Genomic DNA, 27,275 nt, shown 5'->3' with positions numbered 1-27,275 from the left:
TTAAAATGTGCCGTGGGGCCGTTAAAATATGACCTGGGGGCCACACTTTGGACACGAAAACAAAGCCATCAGTCATACAATACACACTTGTCAATAATGTTGCTGTGGTCCACAGACGCCACACCACTGATGTTTTCCTCATCTGAATTAAATGAGCACCAGCGAACCCCAGCAAGGTTAGGATGCCGCCTTAAAGGCAGGACAAGTCCGGACACCAGAAAAGAGTTCAGGAGTAGGAGCAGCAGAGCAGGGGCCCCGGACATCAAGACTGGTGAGCAAATGAAACTACTAAATGGTGCCTGAAACAATCAACCTGCTTGTTCATTATTTTATTACCTGAAACCTTTATTACCTTTGAGCGACTGGACTCTGGAGCCTACATTAGCTGTCATCAGTTTGAAAAAAAAAAAAAAAAAAAAAAGTTGGTTTGTTGTAGAGCAGGGGTGTCAAACTTGTTTTCATTGAGGGCCACACAGCAGTCATGGCTGCCATTAGAGGGCTGCTAGTGACTGTAAATAATCAATGAATTTGCTTATGAATTTAAAGATTACATTTTTTTTTACGTAATGAGGGGGGCGGGGGGGGGGGTCTGTGGATTTTACAACTGTTTCTTACAGAAAATAACTTGCAGCTTAGTTGCCAGACTTTTTCTGTAAAATATGTGGTGTTTTGTATTATTATTTATACTATATATATATATATATATATATATACATCCATCCATCCATTTTCTACCGCTTATTCCATTTTGGGGTGGCGGGGGGCGCTGACGCCTATCAGCTACAATCGGGTGGAAGGCGGTGTACACCCTGGACAAGTCGCCACATCATCGCAGGGCTATATATCTGTATATATATATATATCTGTATATGTGTGTGTGTACATATAGATACATATCTGTATATATACATATATTTATATATATATGTATATCTGTATGTATATATGTATATCTGTATATGTATGTGTATATATATGTATATCTGTACATATATGTATGTATATATATATGTATCTGTGTATATGTATATATACATCTGTATATATGTATGTATCTACGTATATATATATATATATGTATGAATATATGTATATTTATATATATGTATGTATATATGTATATGTGTGTATATATATATGTATATGTATACATGTATATTTTTTGTACGTGTGTGTGTAGATATATATATATGTATGTATGTATATGTACATGTTTTTTTTACCATAATAAAATGTGATACCATAAAAATCATCAACCGTGAATTTTACAGTAAAAAAAAAATACAAAAAACTGCTAGCTCAGTTAACAAAATTTGACTGTAAAAAAACAAACATTTGTCAATTTTTTTTCCAATTTACACTAATATGCTGTAAAAAAAAAAAAAAATCCCAAAATGTTACAGTAAAATCCATTGGCCGTTTTTATAGTGTACAATTTGATAGATATCTAAGTGTTTATTTGAATTTTGACCCAAAAAGTTAGATAAAACAATATTTTCTGCAATATTGGACACCATGTTTATCACACATGCATGTTCGAACACTTATTATATGGACAAAAGACATCAAATCGTGTATAAAAAGTAACACTAGAATCCCAGCAGTAGAAAAACTACATGGCTCGTTGAGCTTCAAAATGTGACGTCACATGTAGGCGGGTAAATTTGTGTAAGCCACGCCTACTCGACATGAGTCCGTGTTGTACGTGCTGTACAAACAAGTCTTGTCTTCTTCTACTCACCAGCGTCTACCGGGCGGGCGGGACTTTGTGTTTGAAATACCAATAGCAGGAAGGTACTTCCGGGCGGCGGCACGGGTTATCTAAAACATTCGCCTTTGGACGGGGGGGCAGAGTCAATTTGTGGAGGATTACACAGTGAGGAAGCGACCAGCGGGGACACTTTTATCAACATTCTTACTGATTAATTCCTCGTCGGGATGCCAAACATCAACATGTCGATGGACCTGGAGAAGTTGAAGATGACGGGAGCAGGCCGGGCTATAGCGGTGCTCACCAGCGGCGGCGACGCACAAGGTGACAAACTCAACATCTTTTTGCTCCAGAAACAACAAACACAGTCAGCCGTTTTGTCGTTAAAACTTGACTCGAACGAATTTTTGTTGGTGGCTTTTAACACAACGTGGCCGACAGTAGGCTGCTGGGAACTACAACACCGGAGAATGTCCAAACTTGACGAACTAAACCGCGACAGAGCGGGTCAGCGTAGTACGGTACGGATGGTGCGTTCAATGACGTCACGAACAAACGGAAAGGTGTAAAAGTTATTCATAAACGCATCAGAAAGTTTTCAAGTTAAAGGCCTACTGAAATGAGATTTTCTTATGTAAACGGGGATAGCAGGTCCAATCTATATGTCATATATATATTGCCATATTTTTGCTGAAAGGATTTAGTAGAGAACATTGACGATAAAGCTCGCAACTTTTGGTCGCTAATAAAAAAGCCTTGCCTGTACCGGAAGTAGCAGACGATGTGCGCGTTACGTCTGAACATTGTTTACAATCATGGCCACAAGCAGCGAGAGCGATTTGGACTGAGAAAGCGATGATTTCCCCATTAATTTGAGCGAGGATGAAAGATTCATGGATGAGGAAATTTAGAGTGAAGGACTAGAGAGAAGAAAAAAAAGGCCATTGCAGTGGGAGCGTTTCAGATGTAATTAGACACATTTACTAGGATAATTCTGGAAAATCCCTTATCTGCCTATTGTGTTGTTGGTGTTTTAGTGAGATTGAATAGTACCTGAAAGTCGGAGGGGTGTGGCCACGGGATGGTGTTGACCGCCAGTGTCTCTGAGGGAAGTCACGCAGCTGCAGCACGACAGAAGCTCCGCTGATGTCTCCGGTTAAAGCTGACATAATGCCACAATTTTCTCACCGAAAACTGCCGGTTGACATGTGGTTGGGATCCATGTTTGCTTGACTGCTGTGATCCATAGTAAAGTTTCACCTCCGGGAATTTTAAACAAGGAATCACCGTGTGTTTGTGTGGCTAAAGGCTAAAGCTTCCCAACTCCATCTTTCTACTTTGACTTCTCCATTATTAATTGAACAAATTGCAAAAGATTCAGCAACACAGATGTCCAAAATACTGTGTAATTATGCGGTTAAAGCAGACGACTTTAAGCTGTGTGTGTGTGCAGCGCTCATATTTCCTAACAGTCCGTGACATCACGCGTACACGTCATCATTCCGCGACGTTTTCAACAGGACACTTCGCGGGAAATTTAAAATTGCAATTTAGTAAACTAAAAAGGCCGTATTGGCATGTGTTGCAATGTTAATATTTCATCATTGATATATAAACTATCAGACTGTGTGGTCGGTAGTAGTGGCTTTCAGTAGGCCTTTAAAGGCCTACTGAAATGAGATGTTCTTATTTAAACGGGGATAGCAGGTCCATTCTATGTGTCATACTTGATCATTTTGTGATATTGCCATATTTTTTCTGAAAGGATTTAGTAGAGAACATCGACGATGAAGTTTGCAACTTTTGGTCGCTAATAAAAAAGCCTTGCCTGTACCGGAAGTAGCAGACGATGTGCGCGTGACGTCACGGGTTGTAGAGCTCCTCACATCTGAACATTGTTTACAAGCATAGCCAGCAGCAGCTAGAGCGATTAGGACCGAGAAAGCGACAATTTCCCCATTAATTTGATCGAGGATGAAAGCTTCGTGGATGAGGAAATTTAGAGTGAAAGACTAGAGAGAGAGAAGAAAAAAAAAGGCGATTGCAGTGGGATGTTATTAGACACATTTACTAGGATCATTCTGGAAAATCCCTTATCTGCCTATTGTGTTGGTAGTGTTTTTTCGTGAGATTAAATAGTACCTGAAAGTCGGAGGGGTGTGGCCACGGGTGTGTTGACTGCCACAATTTTCTCACCGAAAACTGCCGGTTGACATGTGGTCGGGATCCATGTTTGCTTGACCGCTCTGATCCATAGTAAAGTTTCGCCTCTGGGAATTTTAAACAAGGAATCACCGTGTGTTTGTGTGGCTAAAGGCTAAAGCTTCCCAACTCCATCTTTCTACTTTGACTCCTCCATTATTAATTGAACAAATTGCGAAAGATTCAGCAACACAGATGTCCAGAATACTGTGTAATTGCGCGGTGAAAAGAGAGAACTTTTAGCTTCAAGTGGCGCTGGGCTAATATGTCCCCTTCAACAAATAACGTCACAAACACGCGTCATCATACGCGTCATCATTCCACGACATTTTCAACAGGAAACTCAGCGGGAAATTTAAAATTGCAATTTAGTAAACTAAAAAGGCCGTATTGGCATGTGTTGCAATGTTAATATTTCATCATTGATATATAAACTATCAGACTGTGTGGTCGCTAGTAGTGGCTTTCAGTAGGCCTTTGTGTCCCAAAATAGCTCACTTTGACTGGGACACATTCCCTGTGATTTTGGCCTGTCGAGACATGGCGCTCCTACAACGTGGTCATGACCAAAACGCACCCAGCAGACAACCACCAAAAGAGGGAGAGAAATTTAGGAAAAGTCGGGAAAAAGTCCAAAAAAGGTGAACAATCACACCCAGGATGGAGCTCCACAAGCACCGCCGCCGGATAAGGGGATCCCGGGGCCCTGGGCATGTCCAAAAGGCACCCCACAGAGGCCAACCAAAAGGGGGAAAGAAATTGAGAAAATGTCCAAAAAAGGTGAACAATCACACCCAGGATGGAGCTCCACAAGCACCGCCGCCGGCCCAGGGCGTCCCGGGCCCTCCGCATGACCTAAACACACCCAGCAGAACCACCAAGAGGGGGAGAGAAATTTAGGAAAAGTCGGGAAAAGTCCAAAAAAGGTGAACAATCACACGCAGGATGAAACTCCACAAGCACCGCCGCCGACCCAGGGCGTCCCGGGGCCCTGGGCATGTCCAAAAGGCACCCAGCAGAGGCCCACCAAAAGGGGGAAAGAAATTGAGAAAATATCCATAAAAGGTGAAAAATCACACCCGGGATTGAGTTCCACAAGCCCCGCGAGTCCCAGGGCCCGGCATGACCAAAACGCACCCAGCAGAGAACCACCAAAAGAGGGAGAGAAATTTAGGAAAAGTCGCAAAAAGTCCAAAAAAGGTGAACAATTACACCCAGGATGGAGCTCCACAAGCACCGCCGCCGGCCCAGGGCGTCCCGGGCCCTCCGCATGACCTAAACACACCCAGTAGAGAACCACCAAAAGGGGGAGAGAAATTTAGCAAAAGTCGCCAAAATGTTCAAAATACCTACCCTTGATGGAGTTCCACAAGTCCGGCCACCGGACACACAAGCCCCGCCGGAACAAAAACAAGAGAAGGTAAATGCTGGGTTTTGTTCTAAGTGCAGAAACGAGAGAGGCCTAACTTCCACCTTCTTTAGCCTCTTTTGATCAGACACTTAGAAAAAAATCCCAGCACAAAGCCCAATGCATTTAAATGGGATTCTGGGAACTACAACACAATGTCCAAACTTGACGAACTAAACCACTACAGAGCAGGTCAGCATAGTACGGTACGGATGGTGCATTCAATGACGTCAGTAACAAACGGAACCTAAAGGTGTAAAAGTCATTCCTAAACGCGTCAGAAAGTTTTTAAGTTAAATAAGTCTTATGCTCATGATACCTTGAACCTAGGGCTGGGCGATATAGCCTTTTTTAATATCTCAATATTATTATGCCATATCGCGATATACTGTAGATCTCGATATTTTGCCTTAGCCTTGAATGAACACTTGATGCATATAATCACAGCAGTATGATGATTCTATGTGTCTACATTAAAACATTCTTCTTCATACTACATTAATATATGCTAGTTTTAAACTTTCATGCAGAGAAGGGAATCACAAATAAGTCAATTTACCAAAACTGTATTTATTAAACAGTTAAGCAGTGGCACAAAAATTCATGTAATTTCCAAAACAGAAAGTGCAAGATTGTCAAAGACATTTGAAGTGTCAAATAAAAATAAGCTGCATAGTAGGAAATCAAATAGTGTTCGTCCTTCGCTATGTGGTAGGTTCCTGCGGACGTTGTGGAATTCTGTTGTTGACTAGTTTTTTCATACGGTGTATGTAACTGTTGTGACTAATAATTATAATTTGTTTTATTTCTCTAAAAACAGAATAAGTTAAGTTCATAAAAGGGAATTTAAATCAAAATGTATAAAAGTTCATAAGAAGGCTTTATTTAAGTTACTATGGTTAAAAATGTAATTTCATGCCTTTTTGTTGTGTTTGTGGGCATGCGTTTGTTTTGAAGTGTCTCGATTGGTCTGTGAACGGATATAAGGAAGCTACTTCCGGGTGTGAGTGAACATCTGTTTGACTTAGATTTAGACAAACTTTAATGATCCACAAGGGAAATTGTTCAATGAGAAGGGATAAAGAGAGCAACTGATCATAACAAGGACTAAAAAGTGTCACAGGGACTTTCAGCGTTTGGGCTTTAACAGCCAGAAGATCACAGTTTCCTCCTAAAAGAAGCATGCAGGCCAACGAGGTATTTGTCATTTCTGTTTGTATTTTACTTCGGTAAAATGTTTGAGCCACATGCTGTGCATGTATGTTATTTTTACCTTTGTAACGTGCTTTATTTTATGAACAGTTTTCACGGTGAATTGAAGGGAAAGGAAGCCTTTAATAAATCAGTCAAAGAAAGCCATTGTGTCAGTGCTATGTGGAGGGAGTTACAGTGTATATGTGGAAATGGTTGCCTCAGCATATTGTTGGTGTGGCACTGAATGGAGATGTTGACATGCGAAGTAATCACTTCATTCTCCAGCAGGTGACTTTTCAACTGATGCTACATATTAGCAGTAATGCTACTTTTGGTAGCAACACTTTTGCCCCACACTTGACAAATTACGGTTGTCTGTTCGACATATTCCCACTTGAAGCCAAACCACCGCCAGATGATGGACCCCCTGCTGTTTTTCTTGGGAATTAATTCTTCCTGCATTCGCACTTTCTTTCGCTCGTATTACCACTCGCACGGCTCCGCTAGCATCACAGCTAACGTTACCCATGCTGCTACCTCTCTGCTCCGCGAGGACGTATACGTATGTGACGTATGACGTGACAGTATGTGACCTATGTAAGAAGGTGGCTTGTTGTCTATGAGAAGGAGGGGACAGGAAAGAGCGAGAAGAGCCTGTAATATAATGCCCGCAGCTAAAAGCAACTGCGTGAGAACGTATACTCGAATATTACGATATGGTCATTTTCGCACAGAGACATACATATTATGTAAATATATATATATATATCAGGGGTCTGCAACCTTTACCATTTCGACCCGTTTCACAAAATGAGGAAGACAATGGGAGCCGCAACTATTCTCGCCAATATCTGCTGGTGGTCACCCAGATGACAAGAATAAGGGCATGCTATGAAGCCATTGCCTTAAACACCTTCTCCAACATGTACAAGCTGCTTGCCAGTCCAGCAACATGTTGTGAGAGGCTTCCGCAGATGCACGCACACGACTGGAAGGCATACTGGGTGACACAGAGTACACTGACGGTTGTGATATAAACAACTTTAACACTCCTACTAATATGCGCCACATTGTGAACCCACACAAAAGAAGAATGACAAACACATTTCGGGAGAACATCCTCACAGTAACACAACATAAACGCAACACAACAAATACCCAGAATCCTTTGCATCCATGAGACTTCTGACTATGTTAAACACCCCGCGAGCACCAAACCCCGCCCACCTCAACCACGCAGGTGGGAGGGGGGTTGCCGACCCCTGATATATATATATATATATTGCACACACTCGTTAGGTCAGGAAAAAACACAGAGGCTATTTCATCCCTACAAGCCTGTTCCCTGCTCTTCAGGGGCTTTTATAATAAGATACAATTAAAAATAAATAAAATCAAATCCCTTGAAGAGCTGGAAAACCTGCAAAACAGGCTGGTAGGGATATAATAGCCTCTGTTTTTCCCCCCTGACCTAACGTATATTCCAATGAACCCTAACGTGCATGTTTTGTGGATGTGCACCTGAGAAAAATTACATTAAAAAACATATTTGTAAATGTAGTCATTTTAGATGCAGCACTTGTTGCGATGATCATATTTACATGTTGTTGTGTTCTTGGTGCAGGGATGAATGCTGCTGTGCGGGCCGTGACCAGAATGGGAATCTATGTTGGAGCCAATGTCTACCTTATCTATGAGGTGAAATAATGGAATACACAAATCCCCTTTTGTAGCATGCAGTAGGCTAATGTTGTATATGTTTTAATTTTAAGAAAAAACTGCTTGGTTTTAATAGCGTGTGTTACAGTATAACACGCAATGTATTTTCTTACCCTGCAGGGTTATCAGGGCCTAGTCGATGGTGGCGATAACATCAAACTAGCACACTGGCAAAGTGTGACCAACATCATCCAGCTGGTAGGTTGACAAGTCATCCAAAGCTGTTGACATTACTTAGTAACAATAATCATTTGAATATGTCATTAGGCACATCTTCCTATATTAAAATGTAGCAATAACCATGTTTTGAAGATGTTCTCTTTTTTTGTATGACTCTAATATTATTTCAACCATCTCTCTTTTGCCTGTCTAATACGCAGGTTATAAACTGGTAAGGCTGCATGTGTCCTAGCTGCACTCATCTGTTCAAAGAAATAAAACAGCTGTCCACTAAGAACTTTCAGCCTTGTGTGGCAGTAGAAAGGCATGTGTTTGTCATGGGTAGCAACAATCTTGTATTTTTTTTTTGGGTCATTTTTACTCTTCTTGTAGTGTCTTCAGTAGCTGCAGTTTAATTACTTATCTGACACTAGTATAGTGGAGCCTTTACAACTTAGAAAGTTATTTTAACCATAAGAAATGATGACAATCTTAAAATAATGTACAAAAAAACATCTGTATGATATCTGCAAAAAAAAAACAGGTATCGTATTATGTCGATGTACACGTATAATCTCCAATGCAGGCAGTCCTGCATCGCGTTTACTTGTGCAAACCGAAATCTAAATGTCCTCTCACAAACACACAAGTTGAATCTTTTCTTGTATTTTAGTCAAGTAATTTACAAAAGGTAAACATTGTAGACTATAGGCTACTAAGAGCGAGCAGCTACACAAAAACTAAGCACATATACAGTGGGGCAAAAAAGTATTTAGTCAGCCACAGATTGTGCAAGTTCTCCCACTTAAAATGACGACAAAGGTCTGTAATTTTCATCATAGGTACACTTCAACTGTGAGAGACAGAATGTGGGAAAAAAAATCCAGGAATTCACATTGTAGGAATTTTGAAGAATTAATTTGTAAATTATGGTGGAAAATAAGTATTTGGTCACTTCAAACTAGGAAGATCTCTGGCTCTCACAGACCTGTAACTTCTTCTTTAAGAAGCTCTTCTGTCCTGCACTCGTTACCTGTATTAATGGCACTTGTTTGAACTCGTTATCTGTATAAAAGACACCTGTCCACAGCCTCAAACAGTCAGACTCCAAACTCCACTATGGCCAAGACCAAAGAGCTGTCAAAGGACACCAGGAAAATAATTGTAGACCTGCACCAGACTGGGATGAGTCTGCAGTAGGCAAGCAGCTTGGTGTGAAAAAAATCAACTGTGAGAGCAATTATCAGAAAATGGAAGACATACAAGACCACTGATAATCTCCCTCGATCTGGGGCTCCACGCAAGATCTCATCCCGTGGGGTCAAAATGATCATGAGAATGGTGAGCAAAAATCTCAGAACCACACGGGGGGACCTGGTGAATGACCTGCAGAGAGCTGTGACCAAAGTAACAAAGGTTACCATCAGTAACACACTACGCCGACAGGGAATCAAATCCTGCAGTGCCAGACGTGTCCCCCTGCTTAAGCCAGTGCATGTCCAGGCCCGTCTGAAGTTTGCCAGAGAGCACATGGATGATACAGCAGTGGACTGGGAGAATGTCATGTGGTCAGATGAAACCAAAATAGAACTTTTTGGTATAAACTCAACTCGTCGTGTTTGGAGGAAGAAGAATACTGACTTGCATCCCAAGAACACCATACCTACTGTGAAGCATGGGGGTGGAAACATCATGCTTTGTGGCTGTTTTTCTGCTAAGGGGACAGGACGATTGATCCGTGTTAAGGAAAGAATGAATGGGGCCATGTATTGTGAGATTTTGAGCCAAAACCTCCTTCCATCAGAGAGAGCGTTGAATGGTTGACCAAATACTTATTTTCCACCATCATTTACTAATAAATTCTTTGAAATTCCTACAATGTGAATTCCTGGATTTTGTTTTCACATTCTGTCTCTCACAGTTGAAGTGTACCTATGATGAAAATGACAGACCTCTGTCATCATTTTAAGTGGGAGAACTTGCACAATCGCTGGCTGACTGAATACTTTTTTTACCGACTATATGTGTTTTTAATTGAACAAAAAAACCTCAAACGCCCCATTTGTCAATATAAACAAGTATCAAATAATTATATTTTATTACTTTCAGACACAAAGTCTCCATCATCAGTCTGCATTATTCAACTTATTGCATCGTAAGTCTATCATAATAAATTATTGTGGCCACTGGTTGTCTCCAAAAACAGTTATCACTCCACGTCAACTTAAAAACGGCATTCGTCCATTCCAAAAAGTTAATGATAAACAGATTCTTCATTCCTACCATTGTTCTTTGTTTGACTTTTAATAACATTCCACATTACAAAACAAAAAATAAAATATGAAGTTAAAGTACCAATGATCGTCACACACACACTAGGTGTGGCAAAATTAGTCTCTGCATTTGACCCATCACCCTTAATCACCCCCTGGGAGGTGAGGGGAGCAGTGAGCAGCAGTGGTGGCCGCGCCCGGGAATCGTTTTTGATGATTCAACCCCCAATTACGACCCTTGATGCTGAGTGCCAAGCAGGGAGGTAATGGCTCCCATTTTTATAGTCTTTGGTATGACTCGGCCGGTTTCAATCAATCAATCAAACTCAACTCTGTGGTAATATTCTTTTCACAAAATACAACCAATAGCACGTTAATGTTAAATCTTACATGTGAAAAGTAATCCCACGATTCCTATTTGCAACAGTCCGCTCATTTGAGCAGGAAAACGCTGAACACAAACCCGCCATCTTTGTTTTCTATCTGTCAAGTGTCCGTTTAGGCTGCTCGCCGGCGCCTCATCACAACTTCAAGATGGCGGCAAAATTTCTCGCGTCACAGCAGCCAATGCTGCGTCTACTTATAAGATGTCTATGGTGTAAACTGCTTTCGAACCTCAATTTCTAGTTTTCTGGTTCTTTTCCCATCCTTCCCCTAACTGGTGTGTGCCCCTCTGTGATAGATAGCATCACCAAAATAGCACTCCCAAAAGCAAACCACTTTTAAAGTTCCTCCCAACTGTGCTGAATACTCATGAAAAAGACAAATTTAGGGGCAAAAATCACATCTAAGAGCGTCCACACTCTGCCCTCTTTATTTGGCTGAATATTGTGTCTTTGTGAACTTACCTGTGTGTGAATGCTGAGACAAGCATGCTATTGCATTAAGTCTTGATAAAAAAAATATTCTTCCTTATTTTAACAGCACTTCCCAGTAACAGCATCGCTCACGTTTGCTACGACTTAAAGGCCTACTGAAATGAGATGTTCTTATTTAAACGGGGATAGCAGGTCCATTCTATGAGTCATACTTGATCATTTCGCGATATTGTCATATTTTTGCTGAGAGGATTTAGTGGAGAGCATCGACGATAAAGTTCGCAACTTTAGGTCGCCTATAAAAAAGCCTTTACCGTAAATGGCAGACGATATGCGGGTGACGTCACTGGCTGTAGGGCTCCTCACGTCCTCACATTGTTTACAGTCATAGCCAGCAGCAGCTAGAGCTATTCGGACCGAGAAAGCGACAATTTCCCCATTCATTTGAGCGAGGATGAAAGATTTGTGGATGAGGAAATTTAGAGTGAAGGCCTAGAAAAAAACAAAAAGGCGAGGGCAGTGAGAGCGATTCAGATGTTTTTAGACACATTTACTAGGATAATTCTGGGAAATCCCTTATCTGTCTATTGTGTTGCTAGTGTTTTAGTGAGTTAAATAGTACCTTAAAGTCGGAGGGGTGTGGCCACGGGTGTTTTGACGCCAGAGTCTCTGAGAGAAGTCACGGCAGCTGCAGAAGGACGCTGGCTCTGCTGATCTCCGGTAAGAGGTGACTTATTTCCACAATTTTCTCACCAAAAACTGCCGATTGACATGTAGTCGAGATTTTCTTATTTAAACGGGGATAGCAGGTCCATTCTATGTGTCATACTTGATCGTTTCGCGATATTGCCATATTTTTGCTGAAAGGATTTAGTAGAGAACATCCACGATAAAGTTCGCAACTTTTGGTCGCTAATAAAAAAGCCTTGCCTGTACCGGAAGTAGCAGACGATGTGCGCGTGACGTCACGGGTTGTAGAGCTCCTCAAATCTTCACATTGTTTACAATCACAGCCACCAGCAGCAAGAGCGATTCGGACCGAGAAAGCGACAATTTCCCCATTAATTTGAGCAAGGATGAAAGATTCGTGGATGAGGAAAGTTAGAGTGAAGCACTAGAATAATTAAAAAAAAAAAAAAAAAAGGTGACCGCAGTGGGAGCCATTCAGATGTTATTAGACACATTTACTAGGGTAACTCTGGAAAATCCCTCATCTGCTTATTGTGTCGGGCTTCACGGTGGCAGAGGGGTTAGTGCGTCTGCCTCACAATACGAAGTTCCTGCAGTCCTTGGTTCAAATCCAGGCTCGGGATCTTTCTGTGTGGAGTTTGCATGTTCTCCCCGTGAATGCGTGGGTTCCCTCCGGGTACTCCGGCTTCCTCCCACCTCCAAAGACATGCACCTGGGGATAGGTTGATTGGCAACACTAAATGGTCCCTAGTGTGTGAATGTGAGTGTGAATGTTGTCTGTCTATCTGTGTTGGCCCTGCGATGAGGTGGCGACTTGTCCAGGGTGTACCCTGCCTTCCGCCCGATTGTAGCTGAGATAGGCGCCAGCGCCCGCCGCCACCCCGAAAGGGAATAAGCGGTAGGAAATGGATGGATGGATGCTTATTGTGTTACTAGTGTTTTAGTGTGATTATAAAGTCAGGGCGGCATGGCGTAGTGGGTAGAGCGCCCGTGCCAGAAACCTGAGGGTTGCAGGTTCGCTTCCCACCTATTGACATCCAAATCGCTGCCATTGTGTCCTTGGGCAGGACACTTCACCCTTTGCCCCCGGTGCCGCTCACACTGGTGAATGAATGATGAATGAATGATTGGTGGTGGTCGGAGGGGCCGTAGGTGCAAACTGGCAGCCACGCTTCCGTCAGTCTACCCCAGGGCAGCTGTGGCTACAGATGTAGCTTACCACCACCAGGTGTGAATGAATGATGGGTTCCCACTTCACTGTGAGCGCTTTGAGTATCTAACAATAGAAAAGCGCGATATAAATCTAATTCATTATTATTATTATTATTATTATTATACCTGAAAGTCGGAGGGCTGCGGTGATCGCCAGTGTCTCTGAGGGAAGCCATAGAAAGTCACAGCTGCCTTTTTGACAGCCGCTGCAGGAGGACGCAAACTCCGCTCAAGTCTCCGGTAAGAGCCGACTTAATATCACATTTTTCTCATCCAAAAACTTGCTAGTTGACATGTGCTAGAGAAACATGTTCGCTTGACCGCTCTGTTCCATATTAAAGCTTCACAACAAACAAAGAATCACTGGCTGTGTTTTGGTTGCTAAAGGCAGCTGCAATCCACAGCTTTCTTCTTTGATGTCTCCATTATTAATTGAACAAATTGCAAAAGATTCAACAACACAGATGTCCAAAATACTGTGTAATTATGCGATTAAAGCTGATGACTTTTAGCCGTGAGTGGTGCTGGGCTAAAATGTTCGCTGCAACCAATAACGTCACAAACACGTGTCAACATTCCGCGACGTTTTCAACAGGATACTTCGCGGGAAATTTAAAATTGCAGTTTAGTAAACTAAAAAGGCCGTATTGGCATGTGTTGCAATGTTAATATTTCATCATTGATATTAAACTATCAGACTGCGTGGTCGCTAGTAGTGGCTTTCAGTAGGCCTTTAAGACTAATGGGATCACCTCCAAGCACTTCCTATATAGTGTCATGCCGATCACAGCCACAGGAGGGCTTATTTGCATGATTTCTTGGGACTGCTACGATATGTTGGCATGTATAACCACTATTATAGTCCTTATGGCGCATTTGCTCGACAACAGCATTTCTCAGCATTTCAAAACACAAACTGTATCCAAGTAGAGAGAAAATAGAATAGTTACCCCGCATCATCCCAGTCGTGTTTCAAGTGTAGTATTAGTAGTAGTGATAGTCAGTAATCCTCACGTTGTGTTGTGACGGCGCAGGGCGGGACGGTGATCGGCAGCGCGCGATGCAAGGCCTTCATGTGCCGAGACGGGAGGCTGGCTGCCGCCTTCAACCTGGTGAAAAGAGGCATCACCAACCTGTGCGTGTGCGGCGGCGACGGCAGCCTCACCGGAGCCAACATCTTTCGCAGCGAATGGAGCAGCTTGCTGGAAGAACTCGTGGAGAAGGGTAAGCCTACGCAAGACAACGTCATTTTTGGGGGGGGGGGGACAAAGGGAACATGTCATCCTGCAATTTTTAATGTCCAAAAATAATAGATAGATAGATCAATCAATCAATGTTTACTTATATAGCCCTAAATCACTAGTGTCTCAAAGGGCTGCACAAACCACTACGACATCCTCGGTAGGCCCACATAAGGGCAAGGAAAACTCACACCCAGTGGGACGTCGGTGACAATGATGACTATGGGAACCTTGGAGAGGAGGAAAGCAATGGATGTCGAGCGGGTCTAACATGATACTGTGAAAGTTCAATCCATAATGGATCCAACACAGTCGCCAGAGTCCAGTCCAAAGCGGATCCAACACAGCAGCGAGAGTCCCGTTCACAGCAGAGCCAGCAGGAAGCCATCCCAAGCGGAGGCGGATCAGCAGCGCAGAGATGTCCCCAGCCGATACACAGGCAAGCAGTACATGGCCACCGGATCGGACCGGACCCCCTCCACAAAGGAGAGTGGGACATAGGAGAAAAAGAAAAGAAACGGCAGATCAACTGGTCTAAAAAGGGAGTCTATTTAATATTTAATCTATTTAATAGATAGTACTTTATTGATTCTTTCAGGAAAATTAAAATATGTAACTCTATTCAATGTAGACTAGTCAAACACTTGTGCCAGGTGGAAAACCTCGGCTCGGACTAAAAACCTCCATTCATCCATCCTTCCATCTTCTTCCGCTTATCCGAGGTCGGGTCGCGGGGGCAACAGCCTAAGCAGGGAAACCCAGACTTCCCTCTCCGCAGCCACTTCGTCTAGCTCTTCCCGGGGGATCCCGAGGCGTTCCCAGGCCAGCCGGGAGACATAGTCTTCCCAACGTGTCCTGGGTCTTCCCCGTGGCCTCCTACCGGCTGGACGTGCCCTAAACACCTCCCTAGGGAGGCGTTCGGGTGGCATCCTGACCAGATGCCCGAACCAACTCATCTGGCTCCTCTCCATGTGGAGGAGCAGCGGCTTTACTTTGAGTTCCTCCCGGATGGCAGAGCTTCTCACCCTATCTCTAAGGGAGAGACCTGGAAACTCATTTGGGCCACTTGTACCCGTGATCTTATCCTTTCGGTCATGACCCAAAGCTCATGACCATAGGTGAGGATGGGAACGTAGATCGACCGGTAAATTGAGAGCTTTGCCTTCAGGCTCAGCTCCTTCTTCACCACAACGGATCGATACAACGTCCGCATTACTGAAGACGCCGCACCGATCCGCCTGTCGATCTCACCATCCACATATTTTTTAAATTGTATTTATTTACGTGCAAGCTGGTCTCGCTTTGCTCAACATTTTTAATTCTAAGAGAGAAAAAAACTCAAATAGAATTTGAAAATCCAAGAAAATATTTTAAAGACTTTGTCTTCACTTGTTTAACTAAATTGATTTATTTTTTTACTTTGCTTCTTATAACTTTCAGAAAGACAATTTTAGAAAAAAAAATACAACCTTAAAAATGATTTTAGGATTTTTAATCTCATATACCTTTTTACCTTTTAAATTCCTTCCTCTTCTTTCCTGACAATTTAAATCAATGTTCAAGTATTTTTATTTATTTTATTGTGAAGAATAATAAATACATTTTGATTTAATTCTTCATTTTAGCTTCTGTTTTTTCGACGAAGAATATTTGTGAAATATTTCTTTAAACTTATTATAAAAAATATTCTGTCGAATCTAGAAAATCTGTAGAATTAAATTTAAATTTTATTTCAAAGTCTTTTGAATTTCTTTTAAAAGTTTTGTTCTGGAAAATCTAGAAGAAATATTGATTTGTCTTTGTTAGAAATATAGCTTGGTCCAATTTGTTATATATTCTAACAAAGTGCAGATTGGAATTTAACCTATTTAAAACATGTCATCAAATTTTTTAAATTAATCTTAATCAGGAAAAATTACTAATGATGTTCCATAAATTATTTTTTCAAAAAGATTCGAATTAGCTAGTTTTTGTCTTCTTTTTTCCGGTTGAATTTTGAATTTTAAAGAGTCGAAATTGAAGATAAACTATGTTGCAAAATTTAATTTTCATTTTTTTAGTTTTTTTTTTCCCTCTCTTAAATCGTTCAATTAGGTGTTTTTTTTCATCATTTATTCTCTACAAAAAACCTTCCCTAAAAGGAAAAAAAAATGTACGACGGAATGACGGACAGAAATACCCATATTTAAATATATATATATATATATATATACATATATTAAAGGTAAATTGAGCAAATTGGCTATTTCTGACTATTTAAGTGTGTATCAAACTGGTAGCCCTTCGCATTAATCAGTACCTAAGAAGTAGCTCTTGCTTTCAAAAAGGTTGGTGACCCCTGATTTAAATCCAATCCACTTTATTTTGTATAGCACATTTAGGATAGGATAGGATAGGTCTTTATTATCATTACACAAGTACAACGAAACTTTGTTTAAACAACAAAGATGTTTCCAAAGTGCTGCAGAACAATACTAAAAATAATATTCAAATATTATCCTTAGTTCCATCAATGACTGAATAAGAACAAAAATAAATAAATAAATATAAAATCAATATAAAATAAAGGGATTTCAAAGGGTAAAACGGGAATAAGCGGTAGAAAATGGATGGATGGATGGATGGAAACCTTAAAGCTAATGTTTATTTTAGCGTGTGTATAGTTACGCTTTGAGCACTTTAAACAATACCACAATAATAATGATAATCGTCATCCTTTTGGTCACATAAACTTTTATTTTATGTTTTTATTTGAGTGTAAAATTTTTCTTTCATGCAAAGTATATTTTATTTGCACTATTTTTTTGTTTCATTTGACTTAATATTTAAAAGTTTACATTTAAAGTAGATGATGTGTTTCCTGAAAATATAGTGAGTGAATGCTTCAATGCTGAAGTTGAAGTGAAATTCTGATGGAATGTAGAATAAATGTAAGAATAGTTAGCATTTTAACGTCCTCCAACCTCCGAGGACAAAGCCCCGAACTATGGGAGACCTTTCTGCTCTGCCACTCCCAGTCTGTGGAACACTCTCCCTGACCACATGAGGGAACCACAGACTGTGGATGCTTTTTTTAAAAAAAAAAAAAGGCTTAAAAACCCTTTTTTAAAAAATATAAAAAACAATTTAGATAAATGTGTGCTAGTTCTAGCTATTAGGCTGTTCTAGTTTTTTTTTTTACTATTTATACTACTTGTTGGGGGCAGCTATTTGTGGTTCTAGCGTTGTTTTTATTTAAATGCATTGTAGCACTTTGAGGTTGTTCGTTCAATGTAAAGTGCTTTTACGAATAAAATCTACTATTATTAATTTTGAAACGCTTCGACTATCGAAGAGCTAATGCTGATCTGAAATGCTAATTGAATGTATAATAAATGTAGAAATGGTTTGAATGTTGAGTTGATGCCTAAGTTAGACTGAACATTTTGAAATTTCAACGGTTTTAATCGGATGAAAAATTTAGAAGAAGGAGGGTGTCAAATATGGAGGGAGAGATTAGGAATAGTAATAAATTAATTAATTGCATAAGTGTGAATGCAACATTACAATGTTACATTTAGTTTCATTTGAAAGGGTATACTTTCATTATTATTATGTATTGTCATTACATCAGTTGGTCTCAAAAAAGTAATGGCAATAATATCCTGTATCGGTAATAATTTGTTGATCAATATATTATCAAGCAAAAAAGGCCTACAATGCGCTTTATATGGAATGTAAGAATAAACCGAACCTTCAATCAATCAATCAATGTTTACTTATATAGCCCTAAATCACTAGTGTCTCAAAGGGCTGCACAAACCACCACGACATCCTCGGTAGGAAAACTCACACCCAGTGGGACGTCGGTGACAATGATGACTATGAGAACCTTAGAGAGGAGGAAAGCAATGGATGTCGAGCGGGTCTAACATGATACTGTGAAAGTTCAATCCACAATGGATACAACACAGTCACGAGAGTCCAGTCCAAAGAGGATCCAAGACACAGCAGCGAGAGTCCCGTTCACAGCGGAGCCAGCAGGAAACCATCCCAAGCGGAGGCGGATCAGCAGCGCAGAGATGTCCCCAGCCGATACACAGGCGAGCAGTACATGGCCACCGGATCGGACCGGACCCCCTCCACAAGGGAGAGTGGGACATGGAAGAAAAAGAAAAGAAACGGCAGATCAACTGGTCTAAAAAGGGAGTCTATTTAAAGGCTAGAGTATACAAATGAGTTTTAAGGTGAGACTTAAATGCTTCTACTGAGGTAGCATCGCGAACTGTTACCGGGAGGGCATTCCAGAGTACTGGAGCCCGAACGGAAAATGCTCTATAGCCCGCAGACTTTTTTTGGGCTTTGGGAATCACTAATAAGCCGGAGTCCTTTGAACGCAGATTTCTTGCCGGGACATATGGTACAATACAATCGGCAAGAAAGGATGGAGCTAGACCGTGTAGTATTTTATACGTAAGTAGTAAAACCTTAAAGTCACATCTTAAGTGCACAGGAAGCCAGTGCAGGTGAGCCAGTATAGGTATATATGTATGTATATATGTATATAAAGGTATATACAGTATAGGTATATATGTATGTATATATGTATATAAAGGTATATACAGTATAGGTATATATGTATGTATATATGTATATAAAGGTATATACAGTATAGGTATATATGTATGTATATATGTATATAAAGGTATATACAGTATAGGTATATATGTATGTATATATGTATATAAAGGTATATACAGTACAGGCGTAATGTGATCAAACTTTCTTGTTCTTGTCAAAAGTCTAGCAGCCGCATTTTGTACCAACTGTAATCTTTTAATGCTAGACATGGGGAGACCCGAAAATAATACGTTACAGTAATCGAGGCGAGACGTAACAAACGCATGGATAATGATCTCAGCGTCTTTAGTGGACAGAATGGAGCGAATTTTAGCGATATTACGGAGATGAAAGAAGGCCATTTTTGTAACGCTTTTAATGTGTGCCGCAAAGGAGAGAGTTGGGTCGAAGATAACACCCAGATTCTTTACCGTGTCGCCTTGTTTAATTGTTTGGTTGTCAAATGTTAGAGTTGTATTATTAAATAGAGTTCGGTGTCTAGCAGGACCGATAATCAGCATTTCCGTTTTTTTGGCGTTGAGTTGCAAAAAGTTAGCGGACATCCATTGTTTAATTTCATTAAGACACGCCTCCAACTGACTACAATCCGGCGTGTTGGTCAGCTTTAGGGGCATGTAGAGTTGGGTGTCATCAGCATAACAGAACCTTATCATGGATGTATTTTCCATGGCAATGTGAATAACGTCAAACTCAGTTTTTTTAGTGAAAAGTTTGGGTTTGACCCCTATCAACGACATGGTTGTTTCCTTTATTGTTAATTTTGTTATTCTGCATAAAATAAATTGTTCGTCATGTATTCTTAAAATGTTAATTTCCCCTCGGGGATTATTAAAGTATTTCTGATTCTGATTCTTAATAACATGCATCTAAATAAATGTATGTTGGACTCTTAAACAGTATTGAAATTGTTTAACACAAATAAAAACAATTAAAATAAAAAACATGCAAAGCTTTTTACGACCACGCCCTTTCAAGCCACGCTGCATGTACTCAAGTCGACTGACTGTGTGTCCCTCACTTCCGAAATCCAAATTTCGTCATTGCGCCAACACCGAACCATCCTTGATCAGCATAATTCCCACCACACTGTGCCCCTTTTAGGGAGGATAACGAAGGAGCTGGCAAAGCAGCATGGCTACCTCAACATCGTGGGGCTGGTGGGCTCCATAGACAACGACTTCTGTGGCACCGACATGACCATCGGAGCAGACTCTGCACTGCATCGCATCATGGAGATCATTGACGCCATCATGACCACTGCACAAAGGTGGGACACGGTACATTTACATGCACTGGAATACAATGTAATCTCTCTGGACTGTACTCTCACATTTTACCATGGTAAAATACTGAGTAAAATAAGAACGCTTCCATTCAGAGGAAAGCTTTTTATTTATTTATTTTTGAATGTTTTTTGGGGGGATTTTCGACATCTACAGTCCACAAATACAACTAAACACATCTCAAAGCTTCTTTGTTCTAACCAGAGGTGGGTAGTAACGCGCTACATGTCGAACTCTGCCGACCTCAAACCCCCACATCCTGAATTCGGAGGTCTCAAGGTTGAAAAGTAGGTAACTGATGAGCCTTTTGTCTGCTTCTGTGTATTGCTCCACTGTGTTGGGGACATTCAGGAGTGCAGTTGTCTGTGGCTTCAGGTCAATATTTTCCCAATGCATGTTTTGTTTTTGTTTTTCCTAGTTTAATATTTTTATTTTATTTTATATACAGTTCCGGGAAAAATGTTTGGACACACCTTCTCATTTCAATCCATTTTCTTTACTTTCATGACTATTTACATTGTAGATTTTCACTGAAGACATCAAAACTATGGCACCTGTGAAGTGAAATCCGTTTCAGGTGACTACCACTTGAAGCTCATCGAGAGAATGCCAAGAGTGTGCAAAGCAGTAATCAGAGAAGCTAGAATATAAAACACGTTTTTAGTTATTTCACCTTTTTTTGTTAAGTACATAACCCCACATGTGTTCATTAATAGTGTTTGATGCCTTCAGAGACAATCTACAATGTAAATAGTAGAGTTCCAAAGGGGTGGAAAGTTTCCGGGAATTTACCCCAGGAAGTTAAACTTGGGAAGTTTGGCTTTATTAGGGGTGTAACGGTACACAAAAATTTAAGTTCAGTACGTACCTCGGTTTAGAGGTCATGGTTCGGTTCATTTTCGGTACAATAAGAAAACAACAAAATATAAATTTTTTGGTTATTTACTTACCAAATTTGTAAACCATGTTGTTTATACGGCCACCCTCTGTGTGACCTGCATGGTTTTTGACCAAGTATGCCTTGCATTCACTCATGTGTGTGTAAAAGCCGCATATATAACGTGACTGGGCCGGCACGCTGTTTGTATGGGGGAAAAGCGGACGTGAAGACAGGTTGTGGAGGACGCTAAAGGCATGCCGCAAATATTGTTGTCCGGGTGGAAATCGGGAGAATGGTTACCCCAGGAGATTTTCGGGAGTCTCCCGGGAAAATCGGGAGAGTTGGCAAGTATGGCCGGGGCTACATTTGAGATCAGTCTCTTTTACATATTTTAGTAAACCCTCCCATCCATCCATCCATCCATCATCTTCCGCTTATCCGAGGTCGGGTCGCGGGGGCAACAGCCTAAGCAGGGAAACCCAGACTTCCCTCTCCCCAGCCACTTCGTCCAGCTCTTCCCGGGGGATCCCGAGGCGTTCCCAGGCCAGCCGGGAGACATAGTCTTCCCAACGTGTCCTGGGTCTTCCCCGTGGCCTCCTACCGGTTGCACGTGCCCTAAACACTTCCCTAGGGAGGCATTCGGGTGGCATCCTGACCAGATGCCCGAACCACCTCATCTGGCTCCTCTCGATGTGGAGGAGCAGCGGCTTTACTTTGAGTTCCTCCCGGATGGCAGAGCTTCTCACCCTATCTCTAAGGGAGGAAACTCATTTGGGCCGCTTGTACCCGTGATCTTATCCTTTCGGTCATGACCCAAAGTTCATGACCATTGGTGAGGATGGGAACATAGATCGACCGGTAAATTGAGAGCTTTGCCTTCCGGCTCAGCTCCTTCTTCACCACAACGGATCTGTACAACGTCCGCATTACTGAAGACGCCGCACCGATCCGCCTGTCGATCTCACGATCCACTCTTCCCCCACTCGTGAACAAGACTCCTAGGTACTTGAACTCCTCCACTTGGGGCAGGGTCTCCTCCCCAACCCGGAGATGGCATTCCACCCTTTTCCGGGCGAGAACCATAAACCCTCCCATATTTCCTAAAACATCACAGAACAACCGTTCATCCATCCATCTATTTTCTACCGCTTGTCGCTTTTGGGGTTGCGGGGGTGCTAGAGCCTATCTCAGCTGCATTCGACACCTAATCGCAGGGCCAACACAGACAGACAGACAACATTCACACACTAGGGACCACAGATAGACAGACAGACAACATTCACACTCACATTCACACACTAGGGCCAATTTAGTGTTGCCAATCAACCTATCCCCAGGTGCATGTCTTTGGAAGTGGGAGGAAGCCGGAGTACCCGGAGGGAACCCACGCAGTCACGGGGAGAACATGCAAACTCCACACAGAAAGATCCCAAGCCCGGGATTGAACTCAGGACTTCAGGACCTTCGTATTGTGAAACACATGCAAAAATCCCTGATCCACCGTGCTGCCCCTAGAACAGGGGTGTCAAACTCAAATACAGAGTGGGCCAAAATTTTTAACTGAACAAAGCCGCGGGCCAAGGTTGAACAAATTAACCTTTTAATAGGGACCCAAACAAGTTTTGCATTGAATATTAAACAAGCAAGGCTTATATAACTTTATAGTGACATGCAAAATTGAGTTTCAAATTATGTTAATAATGATTAAAAAATATCAATGGCATATCAAATCAAATTTAAATAAAAAATTGGGGGAGCGGGGTTTAGTGGTAGCGGGGGTGTATATTGTAGCGTCCCGGAAGAGTTAGTGCTGCAAAGGATTCTGGGTATTTCTTCTGTTGAGTTTATGTTGTGCTACGGTGCGGATGTTCTCCCGAAATGTGTTTGTCATTCTTGTTTGGTGTGGGTTCACAGTGTGGCGCATATTTGTAAAAGTGTTAAAGTTGTTTATACGGCCACCCTCAGTGTGACCCTTATGGCTGTTGATCAAGGATGCCTTGCATTCACTTGTGTGTGTTAAAGCCGCATATATCATGTGACTGGGCCGGCACGTTGTTTGTATGGCGGAAACGCGGACGTGACGACAGGCTGTAGAGGACGCTAAAGGCAGTGCCTTCAAGGCACACCCCCAATATTGTTGCCCGGGTGGAAATCGGGAGAAATTCGGAAGAATGGTTGCCCCGGGAGATTTTCGGGAGGGGCACTGAACTTAGGGAGGGAAAATCGTGAGGGTTGGCAAATATGAGTATTAGCGGTGAATGCAGTGTTACAGAGGCATCGCCGCTGTTTAATACCGGCGGGCCAGCTCTAATATTAATTTGATATTACCTCAAGGGCCAAATGAAATCACACGGGGCCAGAGTTTGACACCCTTGCCCTAGAACAGGGGTAAGGAACCTATGGCTCTAGAGCCAGATGTGGCTCTTTTGATGACTGCATCTGGCTCTTGGATAAATCTGAGCTGACGTTGCTTAACACGATAAGTAATGAATAATTCCACTTGTAATCACAGTGTTAAAAATAATGTTCAAAATATAAAACATTCTCATGCATTTTTAATCCATCCATCCGTTTCTACCTCACCTGTTCAAGAAGTTGCGTTAATGGTAAGAAGTTATTTATTTATTATTGGTTAGTGTGGGGCTTGCCCTCCTGGGGGTTCTTCAGACCACCAAGCACCGACATGAGAGCCTGTTTCAGGGTTACAATATTGTTTTATTTTTCAATAAGTCCCTCAGTTGCTTTCCAGCAATTGTATTTTTCTCTTTTGTTTTCGCTCGCGCTCTGGCTCCAGCCCCAACCCCGTCTCTCCTCCTGGCTGCTGCTTATAACAGAGTGACAGGTGATTAGATAACAAGGCCCTGATGGGCCGTCTACGCACCTGTCACAAATTTCGAGGCCGGTCCTGGCATACTCCAGTTCGCTGCAGGCCACGCCCCCTCCACAGTTAGCTCGAGAATAACAATGTTACTACAAAGAATAAGAAACCCATTATACTCTATAAATGTTGGTCTTACTTAAAAATGCACACGTTTAGTTTTGTGCAGTGTAAAAAAATATTATGTGGCTATTATGGGAATACATTTTAAAATATTTGGCTTTTTGGCTCTCTCGGCCAAAAAGGTTCCCGACCCCTGCCCTAGAACAACTATTGAATGTCAGCTTAATTTTCTCCAGTTTGAGAAAATACAGGTCTTTAATCCTGTGGGTGTGGCAAAGAGGTGCTGTTGTTTTTCAATTGAACACAAACAGCTTTCCAGCCAACAAAGTAGTGAATGCTATAAGATTCCTTCTGTATTTGTTAAGATTAGATGACTGACATGTCATCCCAGGGAAAGCTTGTTTAATCGAGTTGGTTCCTGCCTAGACTTGAGCCTTTACAAACTCACTCGCCATGTATTTCCACACTGTACAATCTATCATGGTTTTGCCATGATGCAAAACATCTTCCAAAAAATAAAAAAGGATGCACTTTTTTTTTGTTGTTCTCCCAACAGCCATCAGCGCACATTTGTCCTGGAAGTCATGGGGCGTCACTGCGGGTAAGTTTAGACACAATCTCTGAACTAACCTAAACATGGCTAAATTTGGACTTTTTGTCCAAGTTATCTGGCTTTGGTGTCCGCACTGGCATCCGGTGCCGATTGGCTCTTCATCCCAGAAGCCCCTCCCAAGGACGGCTGGGAGGATCGCATGTGTGACCGTCTAGAGGCGGTGAGCGGTCACTTCAGGGCATAATACTCAGTTGATTTGCAACTTCATTTGTAAGAAAATATCTCTATGCGTGTACTTCCAGAGTCGTATTAAAGGGTCCAGACTCAACATTATAATTGTTGCAGAAGGAGCTGTTGACATCCACGGCAAGCCGATCTCTTCCGCTTTTCTCAAAGATGTAAGTTCGATTGTGGTTAATTGACATACAAAAACCAAAACCAGTGAAGTTGGCACGTTGTGTAAATCGTAAATAAAACCAAATACAATTATTTGCAAAGCCTTTTCAATTGAATAGATTGCAAAGACAAGACACTTAACGTTTGAACGGGAAACCTTGATTTAGAATTTGATGCCTGCAACATGTTTCAAAAAAGCTGGCACAAGTGGCAAAAAAAACTGAGAAAGTTGAGGAATGCTCATCAAACACTCATTTGGAACATCCCACAGGTGAAGAGGCAAACTGGGACCAGGTGGGTGCCGTGATTGGGTATAAAAGCAGCTTTCATGAAATGCTCAGTCATTCACAAAAAAGGAATGGGGCGAGGGTCACCACTTTGTGAAAAAAATGCGTGAGCAAATTGTCCAAACAGTTTAAGAACAACATTTCTCAACGAGCTATTGCAAGGAATTTTGGGATTTCAACATCTACGGTCCTTAATATCATCAAAAGGTTCAGAGAATCTGTAGAAATCACTGCACGTAAGCTGTGATATTACAGACCTTCGATCCCTCAGGCGGCACTGCATCAAAAATCGACACCAGTGTGTAAAGGATATCACCACCTGGGCTCAGGAACACTTAAAAAAAACACTGTCAGTCACTACACTTTGTGGCTACATCTGTAAGTGCAGGTTAAAACTCTACTATGCAAAGCGAAAGCCATTTATCAACAACACCCAGAAACGTCGTCCGGCTTCGCTGGGCCCAAGCTCATCTAAGATGGACTGATGTAAAGTGTAAAAGTGTGTTGTGGTCTGACAAGTCCACATTTCAATTTTTGGGGGGAAAATGCGGACGTTGTGTCCTCCAGAACAAAGAGGAAAAGAACCATCCGGATTGTTATGGCCGCAAAGTTCAAAAGTCAGCATCTGTGATGGTATGGGGGTGTATCATTTCCCCAGGCATGGGTAACTTACACATCTGAAGGTGCCATTAATGCTGAAAGGTACATACAGGTTTTGGAACAACATATGTTCTCATCAAAGCAACGTTATCATGGACGCCCCTGCTTATTTCAGTAAGACAATGCCAAGCCACATGTGGCTTCATAGTAAAAGAGTGCGGGTACTAGACTGTTCGCCTGTAGTCCAGACCTGTCTCCAAATGAAAATGTGTGGCGCATTATGAAGACTAAAATACCACGATGGAGAGCTCGGACTGTTGAACAACTCAAGCTGTACATCAAGCAAAAATGGGAAAGAATTCCACCTGAAAAGCTTCAAAAATTGGTCTCCTCAGTTCCCAAACGTTTACTGAGTGTTGTTAAAAGGAAAGGCAATGTAACACAGTGGTGAAAATGCCCCTGTGCTTTGCTGCTATTAAATTCTGTGTTAATGATTATTTGCAAAAAAAATTTGGTTTTCCAGTTCAAACATTAAGTATCTGGTCTTTGCAGTCTATTCAATTGAATATCAGTTGAAAAAGATTTACATTGTATTCTGTTTTTATTTACGAATTAGACAATATCCCAACTTCACTGGTCTGGGGTTTTGTTCCATAATATGCTGAAGGTGCATTTACTTGTCTTTGAAGCTGGTGGTAAAGCGGCTGAATTATGACACCAGAGTCACCGTACTTGGACACGTACAGCGAGGAGGAACACCCTCTGCGTTTGACAGGATACTGGTGAGTAAATGCATGTGCTACTCACGTTCGTTAATTCACAGCAAACAGGCATGGGTACCTTTCACATTTGGACTGACCGCGGTCAAAAATTGATACCGGTACAAATTTCCAGTATGGTTTTTTTGTGTGTTTATGTGGTGGTAAATGTTAATTGTTGAATAATAAAATCACACAAAAGCATTTAACATTTCTGAGTATCATTTGCAAGTATTATATACTGTAGTAAATTTTGCATACAAATAGGCCTGGGGCGACATTCAATATATCAATTAACCCCGATAAAACAACGATGAAAAATTAAAGGGC

At 41.6% G+C, this 27,275-nt stretch overlaps 1 protein-coding gene across 1 annotated transcript in view; it reads left to right on the top strand.

Moving 5' to 3' along the window:
* Positions 1 to 1,694: 1,694 nt before the first annotated feature.
* Positions 1,695 to 27,275, top strand: part of pfkla (phosphofructokinase, liver a) — a 51,463-nt gene continuing 25,882 nt past the window's right edge. Inside the window, exons 1-9 of the mRNA XM_061880100.1 lie at positions 1,695 to 2,035; positions 8,140 to 8,213; positions 8,355 to 8,432; positions 14,421 to 14,610; positions 20,349 to 20,514; positions 24,908 to 24,952; positions 25,016 to 25,124; positions 25,207 to 25,302; positions 26,877 to 26,969. Coding sequence (XP_061736084.1) covers positions 1,939 to 2,035; positions 8,140 to 8,213; positions 8,355 to 8,432; positions 14,421 to 14,610; positions 20,349 to 20,514; positions 24,908 to 24,952; positions 25,016 to 25,124; positions 25,207 to 25,302; positions 26,877 to 26,969 — 948 coding nt within the window. The 5' untranslated portion in view covers positions 1,695 to 1,938. The remainder of the gene's footprint in view (positions 2,036 to 8,139; positions 8,214 to 8,354; positions 8,433 to 14,420; positions 14,611 to 20,348; positions 20,515 to 24,907; positions 24,953 to 25,015; positions 25,125 to 25,206; positions 25,303 to 26,876; positions 26,970 to 27,275) is intronic.

This window comes from Nerophis ophidion, linkage group LG19 (assembly GCF_033978795.1).
Source record: "Nerophis ophidion isolate RoL-2023_Sa linkage group LG19, RoL_Noph_v1.0, whole genome shotgun sequence".
Classification (NCBI taxonomy): Eukaryota; Metazoa; Chordata; class Actinopteri; order Syngnathiformes; family Syngnathidae; genus Nerophis; species Nerophis ophidion.
The sequence above is the reverse complement of the archived record's forward strand: the minus strand, read 5'-3'. Positions and strand labels throughout refer to the sequence as shown.